Source organism: Alexandromys fortis, unplaced genomic scaffold (genome assembly GCF_014885135.2).
Source record: "Alexandromys fortis isolate MF-2015 unplaced genomic scaffold, M_Fortis_MF-2015_v1.1 scaffold_64, whole genome shotgun sequence".
Taxonomy (NCBI): Eukaryota; Metazoa; Chordata; class Mammalia; order Rodentia; family Cricetidae; genus Alexandromys; species Alexandromys fortis.
Window position 1 is genome coordinate 3,360,799 of NW_026067976.1, and position 12,038 is coordinate 3,372,836.

Sequence of the window (12,038 nt, forward strand, 5' to 3'; positions counted from 1 at the left end):
GGAACTCACCAAGGCCAGCTGACCTGGGTCTGAAAAAGCCTGGGTTAAAACCGGTCTCACTGAACATAGTGGACAATGAGGACTACTGAGACATCAAGAACAATGGCAATGGGTCTTTGATCCTACTGCATGTAGTGGCTTTGTGGGAGCCTAGGCAGTTTGGATGCTCACCTTACGAGACCTGGACGGAGGAGGGTTTTCCTCGGACTTCCCACGGGATGGAGAGCCCTGATTGCTCTTTGGGCTGACGAGGGAGGGGGAATGGATTGGGGGAGGGGGAGGGAAAGGGGAGGCGGAGGTGGGGAAGAGACAGAAATATTTAATAAATAAATAAAAAAATAAATTAAAAAAAGAATATCTAAACCTTTGAAATCACTAGGATAAAATACGCTCATTACTTTAAGCTTTGACCAAATGTCGGACAAAAAAGTAACTTGAAGGTTTGAGAATACATGTCCATCTTGGTGGTTTTACACTGGTTCATATGGGAAAAAGTAAGTTGGGGTGTCGGGGCCTCTCCTTTCTGGGCCTTGGGAACTGGAGACTGGTTTGCGATGATAGACCTGAAAGGTCGGGGTGCCTGAACTTGAGCTCTGATCTTTCCTTTGGTGTGTAGCTCTGGGATGAGTCTGTGCTAGACAAGCATCTGACATCTGTCAGACTCGTTTTCAGAGTAACAGTTTTCCATCTTTAGTTTTGTATTCTGTGGGCTGGGCAGATCCTCTCCTCCGCTGAGAGCCATCACCTCCCTGGCAACTGCTTTAGTTGAAGAGTATCTGGCACCTTCCAGCGGTGGTGGGTGTGGGGGAAGCAGCTACAGTGCAGGCAGAGCGCTTCTCAGACTTCTGTGGCCTCCTGCAGCAGGGACATTGCTGTAGCTATCACGCATGCACCTGAAAATGAAGGTCGTGGGCTTTGCCACAGTGAAAGGCAGGCAGGCAGCAGGCAGATGACTCTTGAATTTGATCCACTTGCTGGCCTGAGGCTCAGAGTTATCTCACTTGAGAGTAACTCTGTAGATGAGGCCTGCTTGTGGCCACCGAGGCAGGGGCTGTCTCTCTTGTGCATCCTAGCCTGAGGCAGCGCTCCTGTGGCTTGCCCACTTCCGTCTGTCTGTTCCTCACCACTGTCTCTCATCACCCAGGGACCATGGCCGGCCAAATTGAGTCTTCTTAACTAGTAGGTGTTCCTGGGTTCCAGGATAGTTTCGCTCTCAAGACAGTGCCCACAGCTGCCCTCTGGGCCACATGGCTTGCCAAAATAGAAGTTCTTTCTGTTGCTGGCTAGAGGAGAGTCCGTCTATCATCAGAACCTGCAACGGACTGAGGCTCATGATGGCTGCTATCTTGTCTTGAGGACAAGGCTGCTCTGGCTTCATCTGGTTTACCTTTTGGAAGTGACTTTTGAGGTCCATATGCCACCTTTCACAGAACTGCTGCACTGAGGCTAAATTTGGCTTCTTTCTTTGCTTCATGGTATAGCTTCCTTTCTGTCCTTCTCAGCATCCTTTGACTTCATAAATTTCTGAGGCAACCCTCGAGAATAGTCTTTTTTTTTTTGTTTCTTACTCTGAATCTCTTTTCTGCTGGTACCCACAAAAGTGGCCTCTAGTCTGCCATCTGGCCCTGAAGTCTCTGCTCCTCACATGCCTGCAGATCAGAGCACAGAAAGGACTAGAAGCCTTCCTGGGCTATAATGGTCATGGCCTCTTCCCAGTGGCCTGTTCCTGCCAACCAGGTCCTTCACCCCAAAGGTCTTACAACCTGCTCAAATAGCACCTAGTACCCCAGGATGGAGAAACATAAACTCCTAGAGTATAACAACATAACAGGGTATGTACAATATAGTCGGTAGCCCATTGTATGATGTATAGAACGCTACAGTGGAACCCAGCATACTGCAGTACAAGCAACGTGTACTAAAAATGTGTAATAAAACATGTAATCAAAACAAAACAGCAGCAGCAAAACCCTGGAAATGTGTGCGTTTTGGATTAGACAAGGATTTCTCAGGTAGCACATTTTGTTATGTAAATAACAAATGCTGTTATACCTCTCTAAAGCCATTAAAAATCCTGCCTGTGGCCTCTGCTCCTGTTGTTTACATAGTCTAAGACTCTTGAGAAGCTGCATTTGGTCCACCTGTCCCTAAAGGTGCAAGAGAACTCCTTGGGGACCATCCCTGTGACTGTAGACTTGGTAATTGAGCATAATGAGACAGCACAGGCCTCAATGTGAGTCAGGCACCGAAGAGAGCAGTGTGCACTGCGCTCACTGTTCCGTTGTTCTCAACTGGACTTTGAGTCTCTGAGCGGTCCTGAAGGCTTGGGATAAAGTTTCTTTGGAAACTGTCTGGTGGGGGTCTCGGTTCCTGCAGTGCAGATTTCTTTTGGGGCAAGTCCTTTGGTCTTAGCCATTCCAACCCGCCGCAGAGGTTCCTCTTGAGATGGCTGTGTACTTGATCCAGTTGCCCGAGCTTCATTTTTCAAACCCCCTGAAGCTAGCCTTTCTCCAAATCTTTTTTGGTTATTCTTTTTCAGTCTGTGTTTCGAAATGAAGTCTCCTGTTGTAACTGGGGATGTTTGAAGCATGACCATGGAGTCAGGTCTCTGTCTTAAATTTTCAGGCAGGCTTTTTAGTTTTCTCTGAGACTCTCTTTGGGAAATCTGAAAAATAGAGACAATCATAATCATTACATTTGATGACTGCTAAGATGTCATAAGTTTATGTATGGAAAGGCCTTAGCACAACTGGCTGGCATATAATATTCTCAGGAGTGCAGCTTCGGAATCTGGGTCTATACCCGCCCCCCCCCCCCTTTTCTTAACTTCAAGGTAAGTAATCTGGGTGTGAATTCCCTAATTCCTCTGTGCTTCCATTTCTATAAAATGAGTATTTTCATTAGGGGGTTCTGAAGAGAAAATGAACTAATAACATACTGAGAACTAAGGCCGAGACGCGGTCGCAATTCTCTCTTTAGACAATACCATATTCGCATTCCCTTGGAGCAGTGTGTTTGGTGTGTGTGTGGATTAGATATGATAGTAGTCACTGGCTAGGTAGACCCGGTTGGCTTGGCTGGTTACTATCTACCACATGCGTCTTTCCGTGCACTCTGCCAGCGAGAGACAGCCCTTTCCCTACACAGGGAGAAGGCTGCCTCTGGGTCAGACTTCTTTGCTGGAATAGTTTCAATAGATTAAGACCCCAGGTCTCTAAAATCTCTGTGCACAGCACTGTGGCCTACGAGGAGAACTTGAGTAAATGGTTCTCTCTGCACAGCAGGCTGCAAGCACCATGAAGATGAACTACCAAGCTTGTGCATGGGATGGGAGCAGGAATCTACTTTGTTCTGTGAAGTCAGAGATTAGAATTAGAAACTGGCTTTGGGGCGTTTTTTTTTTTTTTTCTTTTTTTTATTTTATTGAGAATGGGAAAAAAAAGTTTCCGCCTCCTCCCAGCCTCCCATTTCCCTCCCCCCTCCCCCCACTCTTCTCCCCCTCCCCCCACTCCTCTCCCCCTCCCTCTCCAATCCAAAGAGCAGTCATGGTTCCCTGCCCTGTGGAAAGTCCAAAGTCCTCCCCTCTCCGTCCATGTCTAGGAAGGTGAACATTCAAACTGGCTAGGCTCCCACCAAGCCGGAACATGAAGTAGGATCAAAACCCCTTGCCATTGACCTTGGCTTCTCATCAGTCCTCATTGTTCACCATGATCAGAGAGTCCGGTTTTATCCCATGCTTTTTCAGTCACAGTCCAGCTGGCCTTGGTGAGCTCTTTGGGGCGTTTTAAAGCACATGGATGTTAGGAGATCTGATCCATCAGTGATGACCTCTTCTTTAATTTCAGTTGATTATATACCTTGGAACCAACCCAAACGAGAGCTGCTTCGTCCACCAAACAAGTACCGGCCCGAGTCGGCCAAGTTTGAAAACAGAACCACACATCAGGATGACTATACCATGAAAGGCCTTGTGACTACCGAAAGTTGCAAGCCTCCGGCTAAACCAAAGCTCTGTAAAATCCCTTTGGAGGATCTGACCAACTACAAGATGAGCTATGTGCCCCACCCTGTGGAGAAGCGCTATGTCAGAGAGCCTGAGAAATTTATACCCTGCAACATCCCCTTCGAGAACCTGACCACCCACAAAGAGTCCTATCGAGGCCTCCTGGGGGAGCCTGCCAAGAGCTCAAAACCTCCAGCCAAGTGCCCTGTGCAAGATATACCTTTCTCAAACTCCACTGAGTTCCAAGATAAGTTCCAAGCTTGGCCCACACCCCAGATACCCACCAATGCTCCCGTTGCCTATGTCCCTCCCGAGGAGAAGATGGATCTTCTGACGACTGTGCAGACCCATTACAGGTACCGTAAGGGTAGCCCTGCTCACACTTGCCGGCCTGTGCCTTCCGTTAAGAAGAGCAGCTGCTTTGAAAGCTCCACCACCACCAAGGATGACTACAAGCATTGGGCAGCTGCGCTCACAAAGCCCGTCAAACCCATGCCCCATCTGACCTTGCCTGTCGAGCCTTTGGACTGCCAGACTACCACGAAGATCTGCTATGTGCCTCACCCACCTATCACTACTAAAAACTACAAGCCTTCCTGGCTTGGCCTACGGAGAAACATCCCTGTGGAGGGTCAGACTACCTACTCTATTAGCTTTACTCCCAAGGAGATGGGCAGGTGCCCGGCATCGTACACTGAGCCCCCCGGCTATATCTTTGAGGAGGTGGATGCTATGGGGCACAGGATATATAGGTCCATCTCTCAGACAGGCTCTAGGCAGAGCAGCTGTCTTTCTATAAACGACGCAGAAAAGGCTGGCCAGAAGGAAGTGGAAGTGTCAGCCTGACTTTGCAAAATTATTTAAAAATTCCACAGTACCTCAAAATTATTCATTGAAGCATTTTCCAAAGCAACAACCAACAAAAATTACAACACCTACCTCATAATGAAAAAATGTTCTTACCACCTGCAGGATATCTGAATAACAACGAGAATCACTTGAATAAAGGAAAGTGACGTGCACTCATTGGCTGATTGACCCCTGTAGCCCTCCCTCTGCTTTTCTCTCTAACCCCTTCAGGTCCCTTTTGTTCACGGAATCAAAGATGATCAACAGTGACATTTCTGTGATCTTGATCTAATTTAATTATCGTGTGACTTGATATTAAGCTTTGCCAAGTTTGAAGTGCCAAAGAATAAATGCTATTTTGGGACATTGAATTTGTAGGTTGGTTTTGTTGACCCTCATGTACTTTCTATGTAGAGAGCCGTCTACATGGGACCTTTGGAGAGACTTCATACAAACACCTTATGACATCTCAACAATGGAAGAGGTTCCTTGGGCCCAGGCTGGAGTCTTCTTTGGGTTTTCTGTGTCCAGGTCTCCTTCACAGGACATTTGTCTACTTATTTCCTGCATGACACACCATCAAGAATAATGATGTCTGATTGGGTGTGGTTCTTGTCAGTCATTGACAAAGGAAAGGGAGGCGGTCCTGGAGGAATTCTATGGGATTGTGGACCTGCCAGACTTTTTGCCTTCTCTCGCATTATGTAGGCTCTAGTTCCAGGAAGAAGGGGAGGAAGGGCCATTTGGCAAACAGGCAGTTGAGAGCTGGCCCTGGAGCGGTGAGTAGAAACTGTGGGATCTTCTAAATACTCAGAGCCCAGAATGGATTGCCTAAGGCAGTGCAGATTTCTGGGAACTCTGGGCCTACTTATCCTAAAATAACAGCTGTGACCAGATCTGTGACGGAGCTTGACACAGCAAGGGGCCAGGCCCTGCCCTGGAGATTTCTTGGGCCTAAAGTTTTTAGAACCAACGTTTGATGTTAAGGTCCTGTTGAAGTAGGCAGAAGGGAGGAGAGATTATTCCAGAGGGCTCTCTCTCTAGGCCTAGAGGGCGGAAGATGAAGCCTGACACCTGACTGACCCACCTGTCTTCCCACGTTGAATCTGCAGGTTTGTTCACCTTCATGCGCTTTTTATGGAGAATCCCTAAATACTCCATGGTCCTGGGAACTTGGGGATATGGTGGAGGAGGTGGGATTTCAGCTTAAGACATTGGCTTAGGCCCAGAGCTTGGTTTTTCAGTGAGGAGCCTCTATCTTCTACCCAGTCTGTTCATAGTGCCATGCCTGGCCTGGGCTAGTTAAGTTCCCTTCCCTTGCATCTTCAGCATGAAGTTAGTTTTTATCAGTGGATTCATACATCTGTATCATTTGTTCCTGTGCCTTGTCTGAGGAATGGATGGCTACCCTTTTTTAAATTTTTATTAAGCTCTACATTTTTTCTCAGCTCCCCTCCCTGTCTCTCCCCTCCCCTTCAACCCTCTCCCAAGGTATCCCCATGCTCCCAATTTACTCAGGAGATCTTGTCTTTTTCTACTTCCCATGTAAATTAGATCCATGTATGTCTATTTCTCTCTTAGGGTTCTCGTTGTCTAGGTTCTCTGGAATTGTGATTTGTGGGCTGGTTTTCTTTGCGTTATGTTTAAAAACCATTTATGAGTGAGTACATGTGACATTTATCTCTCTGGGTCTGGGTTATCTCACTCAAAATGATGTTTTCTAGCTCCATCCATTTGTCTGCAAAATTCAAGCTGTCATTTTTTTCTGCTGTGTAGTACTCCATTGTGTAAATGTATCACATTTTCCTCATCCATTCTTCGTTCGAGGGGCATTTAGATTGTTTCCAGGTTCTGGCTATGACAAACAAAGCTGCTATGAACATAGTTGAGCACATGTCCTTGTGGCGCGATTGAGCATCCTTTGGATATATACCCAAAAGTGGTATTACTGGGACGAAGGTTGTTTCCTAATTTTCTTAGAAATTGCCACACAGACATCCAAAGGGGCTGTACTAGCTTGCACTCCCACCAGCAATGCAGAAGTGTTCCCTTTAACCCACAACCTCTCCAGCATAAGTTGTCATTAGTGTTTTTGATCTTGGCCATTCCTATAGGTGTAAGATGGAATCTCAGAGTTGTTTTGATTTGTATTTCTCTGATGACTAAGGATGTTGAACATTTCCTTAAGTTTCTTTCAGCCATTTTAGATTCCTCTGTTGAGAGTTCTCTGTTTAGGTCTGTACTCCATTTTTTTATTGGATTATGTTTCTTTTGGTGACCAATTTCTTAAGTTCTTTGTATGTTTTGGAGATCAGACCACGTTAGTGAAGATCTTTTCCCATTCTGTAGGCTATCATTTTGTCTTGTTGACTGTGTCCTTTGCTTTACAGAAGCTTTTCAGTCTCAGGAGGTCCCTTCTATTAATTGTTTCTCTCAGTGTCTGTGCTGCCGGGGTTATATTTAGGAAGTGATCTCCTGTGCCAATGCATTTCAAGTGTACTTCCCACTTCCTCTTCTATAAGGTTCAGTGTGGCTGGCTTTATGTTGAGGTCGTTGATCCATTTGGACTTGAGTTTTGTGCATGGCAATAGAAATAGATATGGGTCTATTTTCATTCTTCTACATTTAATATCCAGTTATGCCAGCACCATTTGTTAAATGTGTGTTCTTTTTTTCCATTTGATATTTTTTTGCTTCTTGGTCAAAAATCAGGTGTTTGAAGGTGTGTGGATGAACGGGTTTCTATTCGGTTCCATTGTTCCTCCTGTCTGTTCTTATGCCAATACCAGGCTGTTTTCAGTACTGTTGGATGCCTATTTATGGGGTAGGGAGGCCCGGAGCAGTTAAGCATGGTCTAAGGAGAAGGAGAGAAGCAGAGTCAACATGTAATCTAAGTTTTTCTGACTTCAGACCTGAATTCCACAATGCAGGTATCATTCTCTTGGGTCTTAGGCCTCCAGGCTCCATGTACCACATCAAACCATATATCTAAGCTTTACTGGGGCCTAAGTTAATGAAGAATACTAAAAAGGTTAGCATGACACATGGCTCAGATGTAAACCGTCCTCTCATAGCTCATGTATTGAAGACTCTGTATGCAGTGTGGTGGTGTTCAGAATTGGGAGCCTTTGGGAAGTAGTTAGGTCACGATGGTTCTCATTTCACCAATGGGTTATGGGATTCATAGTGGAATGGGCTGTTGATGGAAGGCAGTGGAAACTTTAGGGGCTGGCGCCTTGTTAGAGCAGTGGTTCTCAGCCTTCCCAATGCCGCCATTCTGTAATAATGGTTCTTCCTGTTGTGGTGACCGCCACATTTTTTTTTGTCTCCACTTTGTAACTTTAATTTTGCTATTGTTAGAAATTGTGATATAAATACCTGTGTTTTATGACAGTCTTAGGCGACCCCAGTGCAGTATCATTCGAACCCCAAAGAGGTTGTGACCCACAGGTTGAGAACTGCTGCATTAGAAGAGCTAGGTTCCTGTCCTTGAGGGGCTTATTATTGCCGCCCCCATCCCTTTCTCTCTCCTTTGTTCCTAAGCACCATGCCATGAGCAGGTTTGTTCCCCAATGCACTCCCCACTGCGATGCTCAGACTCACCACAGGGCCAGAACCGTGGGGGAAGGCACTGTGATTGCAACCTCCAAAACCGGGAGCCAAAATGCATTTTACTTCACTAAGAAAAACTGAGAGGGGCTGGAGAGATGGCTTGGTAGTTAAGAGCACTGGCTGCTCTTTCCGAGGTTCTGAGTTCCATTCCCAGCAACCACATGGTAGCTCACAAATCATCTATATTGGGGTTTGATGCCCTCTTATGGAGTAGAGGTGTCCATATAGATAACTCATATACATAAAATAAACAAATCTTGAAAAAGAAAAATTGAGATCTTGCCATCTCTAGAGGCCTGCTGGAAACGGGACTACTGAAAAGCAAATATGCCTGGAAGGCTGAGGTACAAGGCCATTTTTGCTCGTCCTAAGCAAGGTCTCGTTTTAGAACTAGAGAGAGTACACAGCTCCTCCTAAAATTGAAGGTGCTTATGCCAGAGATGAAGTCGTAGTCTACAAGACATGTGTCTATGTGTAAAGCAAGAACAACACAGTGAGTCCCTTAGGCAGACCTGACAGAACCAGAATAATCTGGGGAATGGTAACTAGGGCCCACAGAAATAGTGGCATGATTCGTGTTAATTTCTGAAGACTCCTTCCGGGCAAGGACACTGGACAGAGTCCGTGTGATGTGTCTCTCCTGAACTGAGACTAACAAAGTGCAAATAAATATAAGTGAAATTTGAACTCTTATAAAGAAGAAAAAGAATTGACCTTGGTCCTAGTTTGCTGCCTCACACCTGTAATCCCAGCACTCGGGAGGCAGAAGCAGGTGGATCTCTATGGGTTTGAGGCCAGCCTGGTCTATCCACTGAGTTTCAGGCCAGCTAAGGTTACATGGACCCCCATCTCCAAACAACAGCAACAAAGACTCGAGGGGTACCAAATCCCACTCCCCAAGTCCCCCAAACAAAGCAACTGTCCCCAATTAAAAAGTTGCTCTTCCCAGATGTTTTATCACAGTGACGACAGGAGCCTATAATAACACTGATCTTGTTTTTGTTGCATCTTTTGAAAAACCATTATTTTATCTGAAAATGCTTGCGTAAGTTCAGCAATCTACATTGCAACCCTATGTTTACAGATATTTACAGATATGACCATGCTGGTCATAGGTGACAATGCTGCGTAGGACTATTAATTGCTTCTCTTTCAAGGCAGCTTGCACAGTACGTTCTGGCACTATGGGAGCTAAGCTTTATCTGTTTTCCTTAATAACTTGCTTGTCTCCCATTCCGTTACTTTAGATGTGGTCTGTTTGGGTGACTGTGGATTTTAAGTTTTTGTAGTGTCTCCCCTTTCTCCCTTTCTCTCAGCGCAGTTAGATAACAGTGCCTGGGAACCTCAAGATTCTCTAATGGTTCTGACTCCTACATTGGTAAGATGCTTTTCAGCTGCGTACTCGTCGAGAGCAAGCCGGCCAGGCAGGTGGGGGCGAGCACCGTCCTAACAGCAGACTAATGGCTCCCTAGCCCCTCCGGCTATCGCCTAAGCCCACATCTGTTTAGCAGGTCTGGGTGGGGGCAGACCGGGGCCCTTTGGAGCATAAATGCTGGAGTTGGAGGGTAGGAGGGGTGTTTTCTTTGGCAGAGCAGACCTTGAATTTGCACATGGCTTTCCAAGCAGGTGCTTGGCCCCTCCCTACCTTGGTGATGCAAGAGGAGCCCTGGAGCCCGCGAACCTTCCAGAAGAACATGTGTTGCATTCTGGAAAAGGCATCAAAGCAATGGTAAACTGGGTTTTTCTTTCCGGCCCGTCCTGAGCACCAGGTGCCCCCAGTCCTTGCCTCTGGATCTTTAGAGGCTGACATGAGGGATCCTAATGGCTTTTCCTTGCCGAGCCTCGGGGTGACTGCGAACGCAGCTATGGATCTTTCTGAAGGATTCACGAAATTCCTGCTTCTCTGCTTGACTCTATTGGCGGCTCTGCTTTTGCTTCTCTGCTCAGGGCTGGCTTTGTAATGTCAATGACAAAGCAAGGTGCGGTTACCCCATGTTTCCCCAGTTCCCACTCATTCCATCACGGGACCATACCCGGAGGAGCCCACAAGCCGTCTTTCGTCAGGCAGATAGCGACTTGAGACTTAGAGGTGCACACACAGCATGCCTGAGAGATGACTGAACTCTGACTTGTATGCCAATGGATGACTTATAAACTAAGAAATGGAACTTTCCTTTGGACTATGGGTTCCCCTGGGTTTAAAGAAAAAAAAAAAAGCAGACTTTATGGTTTCTAAGAACAGTTCAGGGCTTACTGTTAAATCGGTGTTCTTTAGTGAAGATGGCAACACTTTCCATAGTCGAGGTCACTTATCTGAGAACTTTAGCTGTTCAAAACCAAGCAGGAACCTGGAAGCCAGCAGCCATTCTGGTGCCCAGCTCACCCTTGGCATGGGTTCTAGGTGCAGCCATGGGTACTTTACACAGTGTATGTGCTGCCTTGAGTCTGCCACCCCACTATTTCCCCAAAGACTGTGTGCCCAGGCACAGAAATCTTGGGCCTTTACAGGACGGAAAAGAGAACCTTTGGGTGGGGGTGGGGGGTGGGGGGGTGGGTGGGTGGGGGTGGGGGTGGGGGAGAGCGGTATTTCAAGAGAAGCTTTGGGTGGTGGTGGTGGGGGAAGAGGGGGTGGTATTTCATATGCAGGCCTGTTCCCCTGCAGCATCAAAGTTGTAAATCCCATTGTGGGAAGGTTGGTATGTTGATCTTATCAGGGGCTTCTGGATCCTAACCTCCTTCAGAAGCTGTTATCAGTGGGCCCACTTTTTTCCTGTCAGGAGTTTATCAGCCCACCTGAGGTTTTGGGGGTGATTAGCCCTTCCTCCATGAGCATGCAGGGGCTACAGCTAGAGGGAGACACATTTATAACAACGAGCAGCGATAACCAATAGCTTGGCAGTGAGGCTAAGAGCAAAATCATTTTAGAAGGTGGAAATCAAAAGCATAGCGGTGCAGGAATTATGACCCTGATGTAATAAAGAGAAGTCTGTATATGCGCACACATATTTTATTAAGTCTGGGGAAAAATAGACTATGGGCTGTGCTTATGACCCCAATTTAGAAAAATGACTAAAAAATTACACACGGACATTTTTAAAGGCTGGAAAAATGCGTCCACAGTGTTGAATAAATGAATTCCCATTTGTCTCATTTATCCAGAATAACAAGGGAATGGGGACTTTCAGTATTTTCATATTAGGTTAGCAGACAGGTAATGTGTACTAGCTTTTCCGAAGGTGTTTTCTTGTGGACTGTAAGCCCCACGATATGTTCTTTCCAAAGCCGTTCAGTAGACTGGTGTGGGAAATGCTTCCTGGGTAGCCTCCCGACACAGAACCATAACGCATGTTTATATTTTGAAGTCTCTGGGATGCTACAGAGTAAAGACACCTTGTTTATCTTTGTGGAACCCAGAGTAGCTATTCGCGTGCCTACATCCCTAAGTGCTCAAGGACAGAAGATTGATTAGTTCAGTCCACTGAACAGTCTCGGGCTTCAGTGTTGGCCGTAGGTGGAGTTGGCTGCACAGAGGGGTTCTGGTGATGCGAGGAGTCTCTCTGTTCCATGCATTTTC

The 12,038-nt window shown here is 46.4% G+C and overlaps 1 protein-coding gene across 1 annotated transcript in view; it reads left to right on the forward strand.

Moving 5' to 3' along the window:
• Nucleotides 1–5,056, forward strand: part of Saxo1 (stabilizer of axonemal microtubules 1) — a 25,753-nt gene extending 20,697 nt beyond the window's left edge. Inside the window, exon 3 of the mRNA XM_050157467.1 lies at nt 3,846–5,056. Within this exon, the coding sequence (XP_050013424.1) occupies nt 3,846–4,849 (1,004 nt within the window). The 3' untranslated portion in view covers nt 4,850–5,056. The remainder of the gene's footprint in view (nt 1–3,845) is intronic.
• The last annotated feature ends 6,982 nt before the right edge of the window (nt 5,057–12,038 follow it).